Source organism: Myotis nattereri, assembly GCF_964212035.1.
Source record: "Myotis nattereri genome assembly, chromosome: 5".
Taxonomy (NCBI): domain Eukaryota; kingdom Metazoa; phylum Chordata; class Mammalia; order Chiroptera; family Vespertilionidae; genus Myotis; species Myotis nattereri.
Genome location: NC_138080.1, coordinates 8,016,840 through 8,038,212, shown reverse-complemented (window position 1 = coordinate 8,038,212; position 21,373 = coordinate 8,016,840). Strand labels below are relative to the sequence as shown.

At 43.0% G+C, this 21,373-nt stretch overlaps 1 protein-coding gene across 4 annotated transcripts in view; it reads right to left on the bottom strand.

The window, feature by feature from the left end:
- Positions 1 to 13,696, bottom strand: part of NLRP3 (NLR family pyrin domain containing 3) — a gene marked incomplete at its 5' end in the record, with an annotated part of 47,027 nt that extends 33,331 nt beyond the window's left edge. For 2 of the 4 annotated variants that reach the window (XM_081093253.1, XM_081093255.1), the window contains 4 exons: positions 1,523 to 1,693; positions 4,342 to 6,136; positions 6,548 to 6,652; positions 13,420 to 13,696. In XM_081093253.1, coding sequence (XP_080949379.1) covers positions 1,523 to 1,693; positions 4,342 to 6,136; positions 6,548 to 6,652; positions 13,420 to 13,696 — 2,348 coding nt within the window. The remainder of the gene's footprint in view (positions 1 to 1,522; positions 1,694 to 4,341; positions 6,137 to 6,547; positions 6,653 to 13,419) is intronic. The other 2 variants (XM_081093254.1, XM_081093256.1) reach the window with 1 other exon arrangement.
- Positions 13,697 to 21,373: the final 7,677 nt, after the last annotated feature.

Below are 21,373 nucleotides of genomic sequence, written 5' to 3'. Positions count from 1 at the left end.
CAGGTATGTATTTTGTTGTGGTGGTTGTAAGACCTCACCTGAGGATAATTTTTGCATTGCTTTTCAAGGAGTGGAAAGGAGGGAGGGAGGGAGAGGGAGAGAGACAAGAGAGAGAGAAACATCGATGTGAGAGAGACACATGGATTGATTGCCTTTCCCCCTCCCCATGTGACCCAATCAGGGCCAGAGGATGGAACCTGCAACCCATGTACGTGCCCTTGATCAGAAATTGAACCTGCAACCCTTAAGTGTAAGGGGTGTGTGTGTGTGTGTGTGTGTGTGTGTGTGTGAGAGAGAGAGAGAGAGAGAGAGAGAGAGAGAGAGAGAGAGAGAGAGAAATAGAGAGGGGGGGCTCTAACCACTTAGCCCACCGGTCAGGGCCAGTGTGTATTTTTGAGCACTAATGTGTGCTAAGACACTTCTTAAGGCAATGTCAAGACAAACACAAATCCTGCCCTTGGAAGTTGATGATCTTGGAAGCCATTGCAATATCCAAAAAAAGTGATTGTGGTTGTTGGATCTGGGCTGGTGGAGTGAAGATGAGGAAAGTTGGGCAATGGCTTGTAAAGTAGGAAAAATTGATAAGATTGGGGATGGGGTGGGTATGATGAGCAAGAGACAAAGGTAAGGCATCTCAGAGTGGTGGGCTGTCAAGAATGCAGCTGTGCTATGGAACAGGGCTGCAGGGATAACCCATACACCCTGTGCTCAACTCAGGGCACATGAGTCTGATTCATGTGTGGACTCAAAACAAGCACTTTAGAATAAAGCTACCAGAAATTCCCTGTGACAATTCAATCTGTACAAAATGTCCTGATGGGTCCCAGCCCAGTAGCCATCATTGTATGTGATGAAACTCTCAGATTCACATCTATGAGCATGGCCAATGAGGAAATGGAAGCTTTTGAAGGTCATATCTCTTTTAACCCACCACCAGCAAATGACTTGTTTTCCGTTCCCCTTCATCCTTCTCTATCCAATACTTCCCAAATAACTGGACTCTTATCTCTTCTGCCTTCTCACTTGTCATGGGTTGAATTGTGCTCCCCACAAAAAAATTCATACATTGAAGGTTTAACCACTAGGACCTCAGAGTGTGACTGTATTTGGAGATGGACTTTTTAAATAGGTCATTATGCTAAAATGAGGTCATTAGAGCAGGTCTAATCATCCTTGTAAGAAGTGGAGATCAGACATGCAGAAAAAGACCATGTGAGCACACGGGGAGAAGATGCCATTTACACCCAAGGAAACAATCCACAGTAGAAACAAACCCTGCCCAGAACTTCATATTAAACTTCCAGCCTCTGGGACTGTGAAAAATATATATTTCTGTTTTTTAAGCCCCTCAATCTGTGGTACATTGCCATGGCATCCCTGAGAAACTAAAACCACTGATCTGTCCCCTGAGATATTCCTCCAGCTCTCTCTCTTCCTCTCTCTCTCTCTTTCTTTCTCTCTACACACACACACACACACACACACACACACACACACACACACACCACAGAGAGATTCTTACCACAATCTCTGAATATTACAGCCAGGATTCTGTAGCATTTCACATAACACCTTCATCCCTGCATCCCCCAAAGGATTGCCACTGAGGTTCAATTCAGTGAGGTTCTGGTTAGCACCCAGGACAGAGAAGAGGCTCCGACAAATGCTGGAAGTGAGATAGCAGTTCACCCATCTAGAAAGGAAGGGAAAATGCAGAAGAAAATCAGTCTTTAAGAACAGCAAACAAGCTAAGGAACCAGGAGTGCCTGGTACCCATTGAGACAATGGCCCCCCAGAGATGAAGAAATAAATCACCAAATCAAAGGTTGCCCACCAAGGAGTGAAGAAGGCAGGGAGCCTTGGTAATTCTCTTTCATCGTTGATATTTCTATCCCTCTCTCTCCCCCGCATTGGTCAGCTGTCACTCTACCAAGTGATGCAGAGACCAGTTCTCACCCTGGCTGCACAGTGGCATCAGCAGTACTCTCAAAAGTCCCTAGGCCAGGGGTGGGCAACCATTTTGTGAGTGCGTGCCAAAACCAGCAAAATCTCTGACTCAAAATTCTTCTGCGGTGCCAACCCTAATTTTTTGAGAACATGTTATGCCTACTTGATATCTCTTCAAGTGTACTTATGTGAAGGACCTTGAAGAAATAATAAAATTCATTTGAGCGACAAAAACACAGTATATGATGATGAAAAATACATTTATTTTTAAATGTATACATGTACACTGATAGTCCGACAGAAAACTTTATGACTCCGTTTGATATTATCAGTGGGACTTTTGCTGCTGCATCACTGATGACAGAGATTTTACATCAGGTTTATATTTCATGACCTTCAGAGATATGCACGAGCTACTACTTTCATCTGTCAGGCTACTCCTATTGCAAGACTTAACAGAATTCATCACTGAGAACAAAGATTCACAATTGTAAATGGAAGATTATAAGAGAGGGTTTCGTGTGCCAGCAAAAATTATTGGCGTGCCATGTTTGGCACGCGTGCCAGGGGTTGCCCACCCCTGCCCTAGGCCAAGCCACACCCTGGAAATAACATCAGGCTCTCAGTGATGGGACCAGATACATCAATATTTTAAAGATTTTCAGGTGATTCCAATGTGCAGCTCTTGTTCAAATGCAGATTCTGACCCCACAGGTCTTGGGTTGGGCCTGCACTTCTTTTTTAAAAATATTTTACATGTTTTCTATTGATTTCAGAGAGAGGAAGGGGAGAGAGAGAGGGATAGAAACATCAATGATGAGAGAGAATAATTGACCGGTTGCCTCCTGCCAGGGATCGAGTCCCCAACCTGGGCATGTGCCTTGACTGGGAATCGAACTGTGATCTCCTAGTCCATGAGCCACACCGACCAGGCATTGGCCTGCACCTCTAACTGGCACTGAGTGGATGCCCCTGCCACTGGTCCCAAGAAGGTTCTAGAACACATGAAGCAAGCACCTGCCCTCAGAAGAAGGGATCTGAGATCTGGAGAGACTGCATCAGGCTTTTCATTAGGTGTTTCAGAGTCTCTGTGAGTCTTCCTCACATCTGTGGATTCTTGGTCATGTCTTTTAGGGCTTTAATGAGCAGGTCTGCCTCTTTCTCTCTCCACCTACCCTATCTTCTTTCTAGCTATTTGAAACTATTTGCCACTATAGAAGCATATCCCACTTTCCCACCTCCCACCCTCTGAGCCTCTGCTGTTTTGTCTGGGCTGCCTCTGCCCAACTCAACTCTCTCATTCCCCATCCTTTAGGATCTGGCAGATTGGGAGTTCCCCTTCTGGGTGCCTCAGGTGCATTCTTCAAGTGTTCTTTCCATCGCCCATCTTCCTCAGTCTACCTGCATTTCCCAACTGTCCCCACAACTGAACTTTAAGTCACTGGGATTAGGACCAGAGGATGGTCCTTGATGACAGCACAATAAAGATGCTGGAGAGACAGAGAAAATCTATTGAAAATTCATTGCTGCTGATGGAAGAGTCCAGCCTACTTTCTCCTTAATTTTGTCTGATGTCTAGTGTCTTCTACAGAGGTCACACCCATGCACCTTCCCACAGCTATTGTGGTTGTGGCAGTTCCATGCAAGGATTTCAGAAGTTGGGTAACAACTGCTTCACTGTACCAACCAACCACGGGCTTCCAACCCCCCAGCACATGGGTGAACAGACTGTGATGTAGTGCTGTTGGTGATAACTTGATTGCAAGCACAGTGGGGCCTAGGAATGCTCTCTCTTTCTAGCCCTATTTTCCTCAATTTCACCGTATTGCATTTGTTCCAATGAAGCTGTGTCCCTCCCCATTGTCTCCTACACACACTCTTCCTCAGACCACATTCACATCTTGTTCTTACCGTACTCCACTGCACAAATCCCTTTACCTTTTACTCCTCTCACCCACATCTCCACCACTCTATCAAGGCAGGCTCAGGCTTCAATCTGAGAAAACTTCATTTGGTGCTCAGTGCTAAGGGCCCTCTGTCCTCTGTGATCCTGGAACAAAGTCACTTGGCTTATTTTGCCCCTTTGGTATTGACTGGCTAATATGAACTAGAATCCCCAAATGAATTATAAGCAATTTGAATTTACAAACACTTTTACTCAGTACTCTATTGTTTCATTGGCTTTTTCTCATCCCATTTGTCTAGCTACCCTTCTTCTATTGCTCAGTCTCTACCAGTGAAGGTATCTACTAGAAATGGTGGTTGCATTGCATTGTTGTGGCAACTGCATTTGAAAGACAGTTGATAAGAGGGGAGAGGGAGCAAGAGCAAAGAAAAAGGTGGCTAAAAAGCAGAGGGCATGTTCTACGACCTGCCTGAAATTGGTTTCCTTACCGATGAGAAGAGGCCATATGAGGACCTGGGACAACACACTGGTCCACATCAGAGTGTTGAGCTTCCTCTTCCTCTTCCTCTTCCTCTTCCTCTTCCTCTTCCTCCTCCTCTTCCTCCTCCTCCTTGGGCGAGTTATGGAGCAACCTCAGGGAAAGGGATTGCACATTGTGACAGTTCTTGATACAGAAAGAGGAAACCACATGGTCCATTCTGGTGGAGAGATTGATCTCAATTTTGGGGAAGTAGTCCATGGCCTTTTGCACAAAGTCCTCTTCCTGCATCTCATACAAGCAGTAGAACAACTCCAGCTGGCTGGGCTGCATCTTCAGGGTCTTGGCCTTGGCTTTTGCTTCAATCCACTTCAGCAGCTCCAGCCTGATTTGCTGAGAAATCTTACAACTCAGTTTTCTCTCCAAGTACGAAGTTCTCTCCTGGTTTATAAGACCAAAGAGGAAACGGACAACAAAAATCAGATACCCTTTTTCAAATTTGCCATAGTTTTCAAGAAGAACTGTCATGTCTCTGTTGGGGAGCTCCGAATGACTCTGTGGCATGTTCTTTGCATCCTGCTGTTCCTCCTCTTCCAGCAAGTAGTACATGGCAGCAAAGAACTCCTGGAAAGTCATGTGGATGAAGCTGTAGAATTTCTCACATTCCACTTCCTTTTGGAATAGATTCACCCTCAGGAAAGCAGACACATCCGCCTTCTGCAGGCCATGGTTCCTTAGGTCACCCTCCTCAAACAAGATTTTCTGGTTCCAGATTCCATCTGCAGCCAATGAGCAGAGGCCCCGAAGGTTGGCAGAAACGTGGTGCTTCTGGCTTCCTGCTTGTGATTGCAACAAACTGGAGAGGAAGAAGATGTACACTGCAGTGGTGGTCTTGGATGTCTGAGCAAGATTCTTGCCACTGTCCATCTGCTGTTTCAGTCCAGTGCACACGATCCAGCAGACCAGGGGAATAAAGCACATGGTGAAGAGGACCTCATTCTCCTGAATCAACCTAAAGGCTTCCTGAGCTTGCTGTTCATCTGAGAAATACTTGAAAAAATATTCCTTCTTCTTGGCCTCTGAGAAACCCAGGATCTCCACATGCCGTGGACGGTCCAGCAAGTGGTGCAGTTTCTCCAGGGCCACAGGCCTCGTGGTGATGATCAGCGAGGCCTCAGGAAACAGCCTCTTTTTGATGAGGCTGCTCAGGAGAATGTCTCCCCGCTCCACCTTCTGCCAGTCTGTGCAGAGCGCCTCTGTGTGCTCATCAAATGCTCCTTGCAGCTCATCAAAGCCATCCATGAGGAAGAGGATCCTGGAAGGCTTCCTCACAATCTTGCATATGGGTGGGTTTGGGTCAGGGCAGCAGCTGACCATCAGGTCCCCCAGGCTCCTTCGTATCCCCAGGCTTACCTCCCGACAGTGGATGTAGAACAAATAGTCAAACCTTCCCTGGTAAAGTTTCTCTGATGCCCAGTCCAACATGATCTTCCTGGCCAGTATTGTTTTCCCAATGCCTGCTGATCCCTGGAACACCACCGTGTGCACAGGTTCAGTGTGTTGATCCTCAGGATCAAACAGCAATTCCAAGTTCATGGAACTCATAGGGCCATCTTGCATCTTGGCCAAGGTCCTACCAATTGCCAGGAGTTCATGCTCCCTCTCCTGCTGGCTCTGATGTTCCTTGATGAGACGCAGCCTGGTGTAACGTTTGTTGAGGTTCACGCTTTCACCCAGACGGGCATTCCTGTCTTTGATATACTGGAATCTGCTTCTTACATGATTTCTGTATTTCTTACAGTAATCTATGGCAGAGACAGAAAGTTAGACTCTGGGAGAAGCCTGAGCATATCCACCTAAATTGAGCTCTCAACAGGAGCCTGTGGTGACTGGAGCTAAGAGATGGGGTGCAGTTCCTCTCCACTACTTGGTTATAAATCTTCCTATACAGAGTTGATCAGAAGAACAGCAAAGTGCCTTTGTGCTGCCCCCAGCCAAAAATCCTTTTTATTCAGTCTTACTCCCTGCAGGCCATGCTTTTTAAAATCTGAAACACTCAATGGCTCTCCTTGGTTTGGGGCGAGCAAGGAGCCAGGTGAACATGTATCCATGTCTTCAGCTACAAGGAGCAGGAGCACTTAAGAGGATGACCAGCTTTCCAGTGCCTCCCAGACTATGTCTCCAAACCCAAATGAAAGCACCACCCCCATGATTACCTTCTTTTTTTTTACAAATAGAGATTCTGGAAAGGAACCCCAATAAACCCATCCACTCTTCTTCGAGGCTTTCTTCCCGGCATACCACAGAAACATGTGCATTATCTGAAATTATAAAGAAAAATACACGAAGTGTCAAAAACTAGGACTCTTGCCTACGGTGATATAATTGAGACTCAGCACTAGGCACAGGTCAAAGGCACTTGCCTGGACATCTGCCAACCCAAAACATAGCTCAGAGTTGCAAATGACAGGTGTGCAGCCAAAGGTCCAGTCAAGGGTGTTCTCCTGGTCCTAATTTCAAAGTAATGGCAGTGATCCACCCTCTGAGCATTGTGTACCCACAGAATCCAGTCTCAGAATCTCTCTCCCAGGCCTAGAAAACACCTGGCAAAAATGTGGGGCAGGCAGGTTTCTCTGTTCTTCATATGTATTTGGCAGCCAAACCCTCTCACCACCACCACAATGCTCTGTTGTTGAGGCCATCTCCATGCTCCCCAATATCCCCAAGATGACCATGGGCCAGCAGGATCATCCCTCCCTGACCCCAAGTGCCTGGAATTCATCTTACCCTCATTCTAGGTCTTCAAGAGGGAGAATTACCTATCTGGTTTATGTCTAACTCAGTGGTGCAGAATCCTGGCTGACTTTAGATTCACCTACAAAGCTTTAAAAATACTTATTTTCAAAAAAAAAAAAAAAACACAAACAAGTGAGTAAAAGAATGAATGTCCTCTGGGAAAAAAAAGTACTGATTTTCAACCCATGTGAGGTGGGGTCTGGCACCATTACATTTATAAAGTTCCAACCTGCATCCACAGTTGAGAACTACAGATATAAACAGTCACTAAATGACACATTTCAAAGAGGTATGTCCTAGGAGAAATTCAGGGGAAATAGACAGTATGGATAACTTTAAGTGGGCAGGAGCCCAAGAGGGACAGGAAGGATTCCTAATAGGCCTCTGCTTCCCCTAATGCAAATGCTATTGGTAACTTGATCACAAAATAAAATCCAAACATTAACTCAAACCAAAACCACAATTTAACTCTTACTTAAAACCTAACTCTAGCCCAAGCATGTCAAATTCACAGCCAGTGGGTCCTGCCAGCCGCAGGTTTGACATGCTTGCTCTAGCCACTCCTCCCACCCCCACCCCCAAAAGAAGTTCTAACTCTAGTAATAATTTTTCTACCTCAAAACCCAGATGTGGAAGCTAAGATGTCGTAGTGGTTATGAGCCAGGCTTGAACCAAAGACACACCTGGCGTTGAATCCTGGCCTTGGTCCTGATGAGGACACCGCCACAGACAATCAGAACTTCTTACAGGCTCTCTTCACATTGTTTGGCAATCAATTCCAGAAGTCTTGCAAAAACTGAGAATCTATGCCCATTAAATAATTTTCCATTCCCCTCTCCCTGTAGCCCCTGGCAACCACCATTTTCTGTGCCTACTCTTATAGTATTTCTCTTTTAGTGACTGGCTTATTGCCCTTAGTATAATGAAATTGAAAGTTCATTTGAAAGTGCTGGCTTCATGGGGTTCTTGTGAAAAATGAACAAAATCTGTAAAAACTACTTAATGAACTACTTCTGCAACTATGATTTAACTTTGGTTACTGAGTATGTAAGTACTGACACAATTATAATTGTGTTATGTGAACACCCACAGCTATGCACCCCTCCTGGTGCCCCTATGTCATTTTCTCTTCCTTATCACACCCACATTGGTGCCCCGCCTTGCCATGCTTCCTCTGATCTGCGGGTTCATATATATCTTTCCTTTTCACTAGCTCAAAATCATCATCCTATGATTTTCTAGATTCCTCTGAGCCTTCCCTGTTGTCTTCCCTTGCTCAGAACACCAAGTCAAAGGAAGAACCTCACCCCTACCCTGTCCACAAAAAGGAAGACAATATTTTGCCCTTCACATGCCCAAAGTAATGTTTATAAAAGAGGCTTTTCTACACACATCACATAGCTCTGTAAGGTGAGAGGTTGCCCCTGAGCCAGAGCCTGTTAGCCATGCAAACAGACAAAGAATTTGATGGAGACCTGGAGGAAGTTTCAGACACGGAAAAGATGTGGATAAAGTGGAACTAATCAGGGAAGTTTCTTAGGGGTACATAAGCCCTGACTTGGGTTTCTAAAGGAGTTAGAAAAAAGAAAACTGCTTTCTTCCACCTTCTCCTACCATATCGAAAGAGGAGGAAGCCAGGAAACATAAACGAAATGATTTAAAAAACAAACTTATCAACTTTGATGCATCAAAGGATATCATTAACAGAGTAAAAAGGCAACCAATGTAGAGACCAAAAAAACAATACAAAAGATCAACAACACCAAGAGCTGGTTCTTTGAAAGGATAAACAAGATTAATGAACCTCTAGCCAGGCTCACCAAGTAGCAAAGAAAGAGGACCCAAATAAACAAAATCAGAAATGAAAGAGGTGAAGTAACAACCGACCCCACAGAAATACAAATGATTATGAAAAAATACTATGAACAACTCTATTCCAACAAAATGGACAACCTAGATGAAATGGACATATGCTTAGAAAAATACAAGCTCCCAAAACTCAATCAAGAATAATCAAAAAACCTGAATAGGCCATTAACTACCAAAGAAATTGAAACAGTGATCAAAAATCTTCCAGCAAACAAAAGCCCTGGTCCTGATGGCTTTACAGGGGATTTCTACCAAGCACTCAAAGAAGAACTAAAACCTGTCCTCCTCAGACTATCCCAAAAAATTCAAGAGGAAGGCACATTTCCAACTCTTTCTATGAAGCCAGCATTACCCTAATCCCAAAACCAGATAAAGACACCACAAAAAAAAGAGAACTACAGGCCAATATCCTTGATGAACATAGATGCTAGAATCCTCAACAGAATTCTAGCAAATCGGATGCAGCATTACATTAGAAAGATCATACACCATGATGAACTGGGATTTATTCCTGGAATGCAAGAATTATACAATATCTGCAAATCAATAAATGTGATACATCATATTAACAAACTGAGAGATAAAAATCACATAATCATATAAATTGATGCAGAAAAAGCATTTGACAAAATCCAACACCATTTCTTAATAGAAACTCTTAGAAAAGTGGGAATAGAGGGATCATACCTCAACATAATAAAAAGCCTATATGACAAACCTACAACCAACATCATACTCAATGGAGAAAAACTAAACTCATTTCCCCTAACAACAGGAAAAAGACAGGGATGCCCACTTTAACCAGTTCTGTTCAACATAGTACTGGAAGTGCTAGCCATAGTGATCAGACAAGAAGAAGAAATAAAAAGCATCCAAATTGGACAAGAAGAAGTAAAATTGTCCTTATTCGCAGATGACATGATACTATACATTGAAAACCCCAAAGACTCCATCAAAAAACTACTAGACCTAATAAATAAATTTGGCAATGTAGCAGGATACAAAATTAACACCCAGATATCTATGGCCTTTTTATACACCAATAATGAACTCACAGAAAGAGAAATGAAAAAAACAATCCCATTTACCATTACACCAAAAAAATTAAGATACCTAGGAATAAACTTAACTACAGACGTAAAAGACCTGTACTCAGAAAACTACAGGACATTGAAAAAAGAGACAGAGGAAGACATAAACAAATGGATGAACATGCCATGTCCGTGGATTGGTAGGATCAATATCATTAAAATGTCCATACTAACCATAGCAATTTTTAGATTCAATGCAATCCCCATTAAAATACCAACAGCATATTTCACAGACTTAGTAAAAACTCGCCAAAAATTCATCTAGAATAAAAATAAAAAAAAAAAACACCCAGCATAGCCACAGCAATCCTGAGAAAGAAGAATAAAGTTGGAGGATCACAGTACCAGATATCAAGCTATATTACCAAGCCACGGCTCTCAAAACTGCCTGGTACTGGCACAAGAACAGACATATAGACCAATGGAACAGAACAGAGAACCCAGAAATAAACCCAAGCCATTATGCTCAATTAATATTTGACAAAGGAGTCAAGAGGATACAATGGAGTCAAGACAGTCTCTTCAATAAATGGTGCTGAGAAATTTGGTCAGATACATGCAAAAAAATGAAACTAGACCACCAACTTACACAATACACAAAAACAAACTCAAAATGGCTAAAGGACTTGAATGTACCATGGGAAACCATAAAAATCCTATAAGACTCCATAGGCAGCAAAATCACAGACATATGTTATAGCAATATCTTTACAGACACAGGTCCTAGGGCAATGGAGACTAAGGAAAAAATAAACAAATGGGACTACATCAAAATAAAAAGCTTCTGCACAGCAAAAGAAACCATCAACAAAACAACCAGAAAGCCCACTGCATGGGAGAACATATTTGCCAATGATATTTCCGATAAGGGTTTAATCTCCAAAATTTACAGAGAACTCATACAACTTAACAAAAGGAAGATGAACGATCCAATCAAAAAATGGGCAAAGGATCTTAATAGACACTTTTCAAAAAGGGACATACAAAAGGCCCAGAGACATATGAAAACATGCTCAGAGTCACTAATCATCTGAGAGATGCAAATCAAAATGACAATGCAGTACCATCTCACACCTGTCAGAATGGCTATCATCAACAAAGCAACAAACAACAAGTGCTGGTGAGTATGTGGAAAAAAAGAAACCTTCCTGCTTTGCTGGTGGGAATGCAGACTGGTGCAGCCACTGTGGAAGACATTATGGAGTTTCCTCAAAAAACTAAAAATGGGACTCCCATTTGACCCAGTAATCCCACTTCTAGGACTATAGCCTAAGAAACTGGAAACACCAATTAGAAAGGATTTATGCACCCCTATGTTCATAGCAGCACAATTTATAATAGCTAAGATTTGGAAACAACCTAAGTGCCCATCAGCAGATGAGTGGATTAAAAAACCGTGGTACATCTACACAATGGAATACTATGCCGCTATAAAAAAGAAGGAACTTTTATCATTTGCAACAGCATGGATGGAACTGGAGAGCATTATGCTAAGCAAAATAAGCCAGTTGGAGAAAGATAAATATAACATGATCTCACGCACATGTGGGATATAATGATCAACATAATCTGATGAACAAGAATAGATCCAGCCGTAACCGGCTTGGCTCAGTGGATAGAGCGTCGGCCTGAGGACTCAAAGGTCCCAGGTTCGATTCCGGTCAAGGGCATGTACCTTGGTTGCTGGCACATACCCGGTGGAAGGTGTGCAGGAGGCAGCTGATCAATGTTTCTCTCTCATCGATGTTTCTAACTCTCTATCTCTCTCCCTTCCTCTCTGTGAAAAATCAATAAAATATATTTAAAAAAAAAAAAAAAGAATAGATCCAGAGAAATGATGGGGGGGGGGGGGGGTTAGAGAGCAACCAAAGCACTTGTATGAATGCATATTAGCATAACCAATGGATACAGACACTGGGGCAGTGGGGTTTTGCCCGGGGTGGGAATGGCTGGGGGGACTGGGGGGAGTCAATTGGGGAAAAAGGAGGCATATGTAAAACTTTAGACAATAAATAAGTATTTTTTTAAAAAGGCAACCCATGGATGAAATGGGAGAAAATATTTGCAAATCATATATCTAACTAGAGGCCTGGTGCACAAAAATTTGTGCACTGGTGGGGGGGCAGTGTCCCTCAGCCCAACCTGTGCCTTCTCACAGTCTGGAACCCCTCAGGAGATAACCACCTGCTGGCTTAGGCCTGCTCCCCGGGTGGCAGATGGCAGGCCCGGATCCCGCGCTGGGTCGCCGGGGCAGGGCAGCTGATCGTGCTGCCGCCCGTTCCACCACCCCAGGTCGCACACAGCAGGCCCAGATGGCTGATGGCGGCGGGGCAAGTGGCGGATTGCACTGTCCTGCCCCGCCTGCAGTATGCAAATTTAACAGCCATCTTTGTTGGGTTAATTTGCATACTCTTCTGATTGGCTGATGGGCGTAGCAAAGGTATGGTCAATTAGCATCTTTGTCTTTTATTAGGATAGATAGGGGCTTAATATCCAAGATATATAAAGAACTCCTGCAAGTCAACAACAACAAACCAAGCAACTCAATTGAAATATGGCAAAAGGAATAAGCATTCCTTCAAAGATTAAATGCCAACAAGCACATGAAAATGCACTCAATATCACTAATTAATAGGGAAATTCAAATCAAAACCAAAATGAGATAGCATCTCACACCCACTAAGTTAGCTACTATTAAAATATAAAATAAGTGTGGTGATGATATGGAGAAATTCTAACCTTTATGCACTGCTGGTGGCAGTATAAAGTGGTGCAGGCACTATGGAAAACAGTATGACAGTTCTTCAACAAAATTAAACATAGAATTACCATATAATTGAGTAATTCCACTTCTGGGCATATACCCAAAGAATTTAAATTTGTACACCCACATTTATAGCAGCATTATTCACAATAATGCAAAGCTAGAAGCAATCTGAATACCCATTGATAAGTAATCCCACTTCTAGGACTATATCCCAAGGTATAGAAATACCATGGAATATTACTCTGCCTTAAAAAGGAATGAAATACTGTCTTATGTGACAACCTGGGTGACAAATTCTCTACTTGTAAAAGGTACCTAGAGGAGTCAAATTCATAGAGACAGAAAGTAGGTGGTGGATGCCAGGAGCTGAGGAAAGCAGATGAATAATTGTTTAATGGGTATAGCATTTTGCAAGATGAAAAAGAATTCTGTCAATTAATTGTATAGCAACATGAATGTGTTGAATACTAAAGAAACATACACTTAAAGGAGGTTAAGATGGTAAATTTTATATTGTGTGTATATCTTATCACAATTAAAACAGTTACTGTCTTCTTCTACTCACCCCACTTTGGCTCATCCCTCTTGGCTTTCTCATAAAGGTCTCTCCTATTGATTGCAGCAAAAATCCAGACTGCCATGGCCCATGCCTTCTCCTCCCCATTGAAGTCGATCATAAGGGTGGCTAGATCCACAGGATCTGCTTTCTCTGTCTGGCCCCGAGGAAGTGCAATGCAGCCCTTCTGAGGAGGATAGTCTTCTAAGTGCATCTTGAACTTCTTCAAGTCCATGTCCTCCAGGTCCTCCAGGTAATGGGCCAGCTTGCAGCGGACGCTGGCCATGCTTGTCTGAAGCCCTTGTCAGGACCTTTGGGCATAGGTCCACACTGAGAAAGAGGGGTGAAAACAGCATATGGGTAAGGCGAGTCTCTTTCAAAGTTCACCCTCAGAGAGAACTAAATGATCAAAAAGTAGGAAGACTGAAAGAAAAAATATGTCACTGAACTGTAATGAATTCCATCTGAAGTTTTGAAAAATAAGCCTAATACCTACCAGACAATTTTACTCTTGGCTCAACTCAAGAGTGCCCTGAGCCATAGAAGAAAAGCATCCCTGTGGAGAGAAACAATAATTAGACCCACAAATATAGTCACACCAGCACAGTGGTGGATGCCCAGTACTGCATCATGGTGCCACTTCTGTGGGTCACCAGGAGAGTGTGGGTCACACTAATGACTGGGCTACAATCTTGGGCAAACTTTAGTCTCCTCATCTATAAAATGACAGAATGAAAAAAAAAATGGTTCTTAAGTTCGTTCTAACAGAAGGACTCTGGTTCCTTGTTTCTCTGTTGACCTAAAGAAAAATGGATGGGGAGCAAAAAAAAAGAAGACCCAAATATGAGTAATTAAGGAAATACTGGAGAGATGAGAGAATGCACAGTGGGAGGAGGAAGGCATGGTCTGAGACTGTCCTTCTGACAACCCACTGATGGAGAAAACCTTCAGAGAGACGGAAATTGGGTGCACAGGGGAACAATGAACATACATCTCTTTAATGTCTCCTGTAAAATGTGATCATAATAATTAGTGTAACTCACACTGATTGAGTGTGTCATGAGCTAGGCATGGCTCTGATGCTTCCTCCTATCTCACCTGCACAAAGCCCTGTGAGGTGCATTTATACCTCACCCCATTTGATTGAAGTGGAGACCAAGTCAGGAAGATGAAGCTAGATAGGGACAAAGCCAGAATTGAGACTGGACTCATAGATTTCTTAGCTCATGCCTCTAATCTGCACTTTTTATAGCCTGAAAAGGTGTGAGACCATTGGCTCCATTACTTAACTAGTTATCTCTGCCAGATAAGAACAGAAATGATCAAAGACAGTAAAAGAGATGGTTAAAAGGCAAGGACACTTTTCCAGCCTTTATCACACATAGACTTTCTTTTTCTTTTTTACATTTTTAAAAATTAATTGTTGACACTAATACAGATGTCCCCGTTTTCTCCTCCTTTACCCACTTCCTATCACACAGACTTTCATTATTGAGTTCACCAACTCAGTTTTCCTAATTAGACTTCAAGTTCCACAAAGACTATAAATCAGTTCTTTCACTCTCCTAGGTTTTGTTTGGGATTTTCCCCTTCATATAACTGAGTTGAGAAAAGAAAATCAGGCAAAGCCATAAATGATAATCACAGAGTAAGTGTCCAAATCATGATTCATGATGACCATAGTTTGATGTTTGACCTCAAACATGCTCATCACTCTTCTTCTAGTTCCAACCTTGCCTCTCCACTTCTGGCCTCACAATCCACCCAAGTCCATCCCCTATGCATTTGTGGGAGCGGGGGGAGGTATCTTCAGATCCATCAGCTATGCAGACCTCCCTATCTACCCCACCCAGCGATTTCCAACAGGTGAACCACAAGTATTTTTAAAACATGCAATACCTGACCTCTTTTCCCTTAGATCAGGGGTGGGGAAACTTTTTCCTGCCAAGGGCCATTTGGATATTTATAACATCATTCTTGGGCCATACAAAATTATCAACTTAAAAATTAGCCTGCTATATTTGGTCAAACATTTAATTAACTCACCTCTACTAAGGCCAGACCAAATGATTTCTCAGGCCTTATATGGCCTGAGGGCTGAACATCCCCCATCTCTGCCTTAGATTGTCAAATTAAAAAATGGCAACAGCCCTGGCCTGTGCTTCTAAGGGGTTAGAGCGTCAGCCTGTGCACCCAAGGGCCACGGGTTTGATACCTTGGTTGTGGTTTCACTCCCTACCCCCAGTCAGAACGCGTGTAGAAGGCATCCAGTCGATGTGTCTCTCTCACATAGATGTTTCTCTCTCTCTCTCTCTCTCTCTCTCTCTCTCTCTCTCTCTCTCTCTCTCTCTCCTTCCCTTCCTTCTTCTACTCTCTCTGAAGAGCAATGGAGAAAACATTCTCAGGTGAGGATTAACAACAACAAAAAATAATGACAGCAGCCAACACAATAGCCATCTGGTGTGAATGAATCAAAATTATATCTACTTTTTGTCAGATTAGCAAAAAATATATTTTTTGGTGTGCTGCAGAATTTTAGTAACCATGAGATGAGAAAGATTGAAAATTACTGACCCCACCAACTTTTCCATCCACATCAGGACTCCAACTCTCCTCCATGCTCCCCTAATCCTAACCCTAGTGCACTTGCCACGACCTTAGCAAATCAGTGGGCGTCCTGGGATAAGCTGTGATGCTGCTCCTGTCCCTACACACACACACACACACACACACACACACACACATATAGAGCCCACATAATGATAAATATAAAAGAACATTTCATAAACTTTGTTGAAAGATACACAGGAGGCTGGCAGAAGAAATCCCTAGTCAAGTTCTGGTCCTAAAAACTCTTTCCATTCCTCCCCAGGCCCATTCTGCCACCCTGTTCCATGAAGCTGGACTCACCCAAAAGCTGGACTCACAAAGATGTCTACCTCAGGAACAGCCCAAGAGGAAACCTGATGAATTTATAGTTGTCCCAGCCCAGCAGGAGCAGGAAGGATGTGGTCTCAGTGTGGAGTGAACAAGATTGCATCACAGGCAAAGGCAGAGACTAACGGTTAGTCACATCACAGGGTCTGGCCTCTCTACGTAGCCACCAGGGTGGTGTGGGGGTGAAGGGAGAAGCAGTGATGTGTGTTGTGAGGACAAAGAGGAGTGAGATGGGATCCCACCGGGCTGGTGAGTAGCGGATCAAGAGGGAGAGTGTGGCCGAAACCGGTTTGGCTCAGTAGATAGAGCGTCGGCCTGCGGACTGAAAGGTCCCAGGTTCAATTCCGGTCAAGGGCATGTACCTGGGTTGCAGGCACGTCCCCAGTAGGAGATGTGCAGGAGGCAGCTGATTGATGTTTCTCTCTCATCGATGTTTCTAACTCTCTCTATCTCTCTCCCTTCTTCTCTGTGAAAAATCAATAAAATATATTAAAAAAAAAAAAAGAGGGAGAGTGTGACCCACAGAACCAGTGCTCTCTAAGACTGTGGAAGCAGCAGCAGACAGTGCAGTTTTTCTCCATTGCCTGTTATTTTTAAGCAACTTATTAAGGTAAATATACACTGTGACACCATCACCATCAATGCCAAAAACACGTTTTTACCTCCCAAAGTTTCTTTCCACATAATGATGATATGTGTATGTGTGTAGGGCACTGATGATAAGGTCTACCCCAGGGGTCCTCAAACTTTTTAAACAGGGGGCCAGTTCACTGTCCCTCAGACCGTTGGAGGGCTGGACTATAGTTTAAAAAAAAACTATGAACAAATTCCTATACACACTGCACATATCTTATTTTGAAGTAAAAAAACAAAATGGGAACAAATACAATATTTGTATTTGCATGTGGCCTGCGGGCCATAGTTTGAGGACCCCTGGTCTACCCTTTCAACAAATAGTGAGTACACAGTACAGTATTATTATATTTAGGCACTGTACTGTGCAGTAGACCTCTACAACTTAGTCATCTTGTATAACAGAAACTGTACCTGTGAGTTCAACTATTTTAGATTACACATATAGGTGAAGTTACATGTTATTTCTCTTACTGACTTATTTCATTTTCCATAAATGTTGTCACAAATGGCAGGATTTTATTCCTTAATGGTTGCTCCCATGTCTTGGATATTGTGAATAAGATGCAGTGAACATGGGAGCACAGATATCTCTCCAAAATTCTAATTTCATTTTCTTTGGATAGGTACAAATTCTACTTTAAGACTCATTGACTCACTTGTTTGACTAACATTTATGGAACACCCAATGTGTACCAGGCACAAAAACAAAGCTGGAAACTACCTTCCCTTATCCTGAAGGAGCTAGAGAAAAAGAAGCATGCAGACCTGCTTTCCTGGCTCTTGCAGTGGCCCCAGGACCATAGTCTGACAATGGCATGAGTTCAATAGTGTGTGATGAGTGAAGGGCAATCAGCATCCCAGGTGGGTGCAGGAACTCTGGAACAAGAAAAAGTGTCCAAGTTTAGCAAAGCAGCATTGGCAATGACTTTGTCTCTTTGTGCTTCAGTTTCTTTATCTGTAAAATGGGATAACAGCAGCTGTCATAAGGACTGAGCAAATGGATAAATGTGAGGTCTTTTGAACAGAGCCAGATTCAGAGAAGTCAATATCAGTGATTAGCTCCTGGTACTACCACAGTTATAGAACTACACACAGCTCTAAGATGAAAGAGAATCCCTGGCTCCTACTGATGCCAGGGCAAGAGAGCAAACCCAAGTCCCAATTGTCCATGTCTCTAGGGCCAGGGTCCTACAGGAGCAATGAGGACCTTGGAGGCTGAGGCTCCACTGACAACAAATAAGGTCAAGTTTCAAAGTAAAAGGAGCTCATTGGCCAAACCAGGAACCAGGGATTTTCTTTGCAAGAATGAGGAAACTGGACTTCTGGCCAAGATGGCGGTGTAGGTAAATGTGGTACTCACCTTCAAAAACAACCACATCAAAATTACAACTAAACTAGAGAACAAACATCATTCAGAACCTGATATTGAGCTGACCAGAAGTCCTACAACTAAAGATATAAAGAAGAAGCCATATCTAGATTGGCAGAAGGGGAAGAGATGGGGAAGGGCTGGTCCCAGACCCACATGTGGCAGAAAAAATCAGAAGGGATATCTCAACTGTGGAGGTCCCCCTGAGGAGTGAGAAGTCTTTGATCTACACCAGGTCCCCATCCCAGGTTTCCAATGTCAGGAAGAGAAGTCTCCATAACTTTTGGCTGTAAAAACCAGTGGTGACTGTGACTGAGGGAGGCTGAGGCTGCTGGAATCCCAGACAGTTCCTCTTAAAGGGCCTATACATGGACTTACTCTGGACTTACTCCCTCTGAGCTTTAGTACAGGAACATCAGCTTGAAAGGCACTGGAGACATATGGGGAGGAACTGAATTGTTTGGCATCAGGGAGAGAGCTGGAGGGGTAACTTTCTTTAAGATAGAAGTGCTGGCAGAAGCCATTGTTCTTTTGATGAGCCCTTCCTCACAGCAGACAGGCACCAAATCTGAGACTCCATCACCTGGCTCCAACTGTTTGCTCCACCCTGGTGATTCCCTGAGGCCCTGTCCCACCCAACTTCAGGGCCCACCTGAGCTGTTTCCAGAGCCTTTACCTTGAACAGCCTCTCTTGGCTCATGCTTCAGATTTTTCTAAAATATCTCAAGAAAAGCAGTATCTGGCCTCAACAAATCCCATATCTCTTACTAAGTGGCCCCAGGCCCACCACTAGCAGAAGCTGGTGTTTTTTCACAGCTTGGCCTCACCTGGGCAACTCCAAGCCCAGGACAAGAAGCAGTTACCTGAAGATTACTTTGCAGCTTATGTCAGATGGCCCCGGGCAGAACACAGGCAGTGGATGACCTTGGCCTGCACCTCCCCAGAGGTGCCAGCATCAGTGCACCCAGTGGACAATTTCAGACCACATCAAAGCACCACCACTCAACCACCTCCACAAGCGATACACAGAAGTGATGGACTTAGAGGATACCAGAGCCCCAATGAAGTAAGTTCTGCTCTGTGTGGTGGGCTCCTGCATAACTGATCCTCCAAGGTAGTCAGAAGTAGGTGGCCAGTTGTCACAGCTGGGCCTGGTAGCTGATAAGCCTGGGTAAATCCCTCCCATTGACATGCCTACAGAAATCAAGACTCATTTACAACAGAAGGATGTACAGCCTACACAGGGGATGCACCTCGGGTGCCCACCTGGGGTGATCAGGGAGGCTGCCAGTAGGCCCTACAGGACACCTACCAAGCCTAGGAGACATAACAGCTCTACCTAATACATAGAAACAAACACAGGGAAGGAGTCAAATTGAGGAAACAGAGAAACATGGCTCAAATGAAAGAACAGAACAAAACTCCAGAAAAAGAACCGAACAAAATGGAGACCAGCAATCTACTAGATGCAGAGTTCAAAACACTGGTTATAAGGATGCTCAAGGAACTTAGTGAGGACCTCATAGCATAAAAAAGAACAGGTCAGAGATGAAGGATACACTAACTGAAATAAAGAATAATTTACAGGAAGTCAACAGCAGAGTAGGTGAAGCCAAGACTCAAATCATTAATTTGTAATATAAGGAAGCAAAAAACACCCAAACAGAAGAGCAAAAAGAAAAATTGAATCCAGAAAAATGAGGATAGTGTAAAGGGCCTCTGGGACAATATCAAGTGTACCAATAGTCACATCATCATGATGCCAGAAGGAGAAGAGAGAGAACAAGAAATTGAAAACCTATTTGATGATAGCCATTCTGACAAGTGTGACATATCTCATTGATGTTTTTATTTGCATCTCTTAGATGATTAGTGACTTGAGCATGTTTTCATATGTCTCTACGCCTTCTGTATGCCTTCTTTCAAAAAGTGCTTATTTAGGTCCTTTGCCCATTTTTTGATTGGATCGTTCATCTTCGTTTTGCTAAATTATATGAGTTCCCTGTAAATTTTGGAGATTAAACCCTTATCTGAAATAGCATTGGCAAATATGTTCTCCCATGCAGTGGGCTTTCTGGTTGTTTTGTTGATGGTTTCTTTTGCTATGCAGGAGCTTTTTATTTTGATGTAGTCCCATTTGTATATTTTCTCCTTAGTTTCCATTGCCCTAGGAGCTATATCAGTAAAAATATTGCTACGACATGTCTGATATTGTGCTGCTTATGAAGTCTTCTAAGATTTTTATAGTTTCCTGTCTTATATTTAAGTCCTTTATCCACTTGAGCTTGTTTTTGTGTATGGTGTAAGTTGGTGATCTAGTTTCGTTTTTTCACATGTATCTGACCAAATTTCCCAGCACCATTTATTGAAGAGACTGTCTTGACTCCATTGTATCCTCTTGACTCCTTTGTCAAATATTAATTGAGCATAATGGCTTGGGTTGATTTCTGGGTTCATTGATTTCTGTTCTGTTCCATTGGTCTATACGTCTATTCTTGTGCCAGTACCAGGCAGTTTTGAGAACCATGGCTTGGTAATATAGCTTGATATCTGGTATTGTGATCCCTCCAACTTTATTCTTCTTTATCAGGATTTGCTGTGGCTATGCTGGGTGTTTTGTTTTGTTTTTATTCCAGATGAATTTTTGGCGAGTTTTTACTAAGTCTGTGAAATATGCTGTTGGTATTTTAATGAGAATTGGATTGAATCTAAAAATTGCTTTGGTTAGTATGGACATTTTAATGATGTTGATCCTACCAATCCATGAACATGGTATATTCTTCCATTTGTTTGTCTTCCTCTGTCTCTTTTTTCAATGTCCTGTAGTTTTCTGAGTACAGGTCTTTTACGTCTGTAGTTAAGTTTATTCCTAGGTATCTTAATTTTTTTGGTGTAATGGTAAACGGGATTGTTTTTTTAGTTTCTCTTTTTGTGAGTTCATTGCTGTTGTATAAAAAAGCCATAGAGCCCTAGACAGTTTGACTCTGGATAGAGCGCAGGCCTGCAGACTGGAGGATCCCA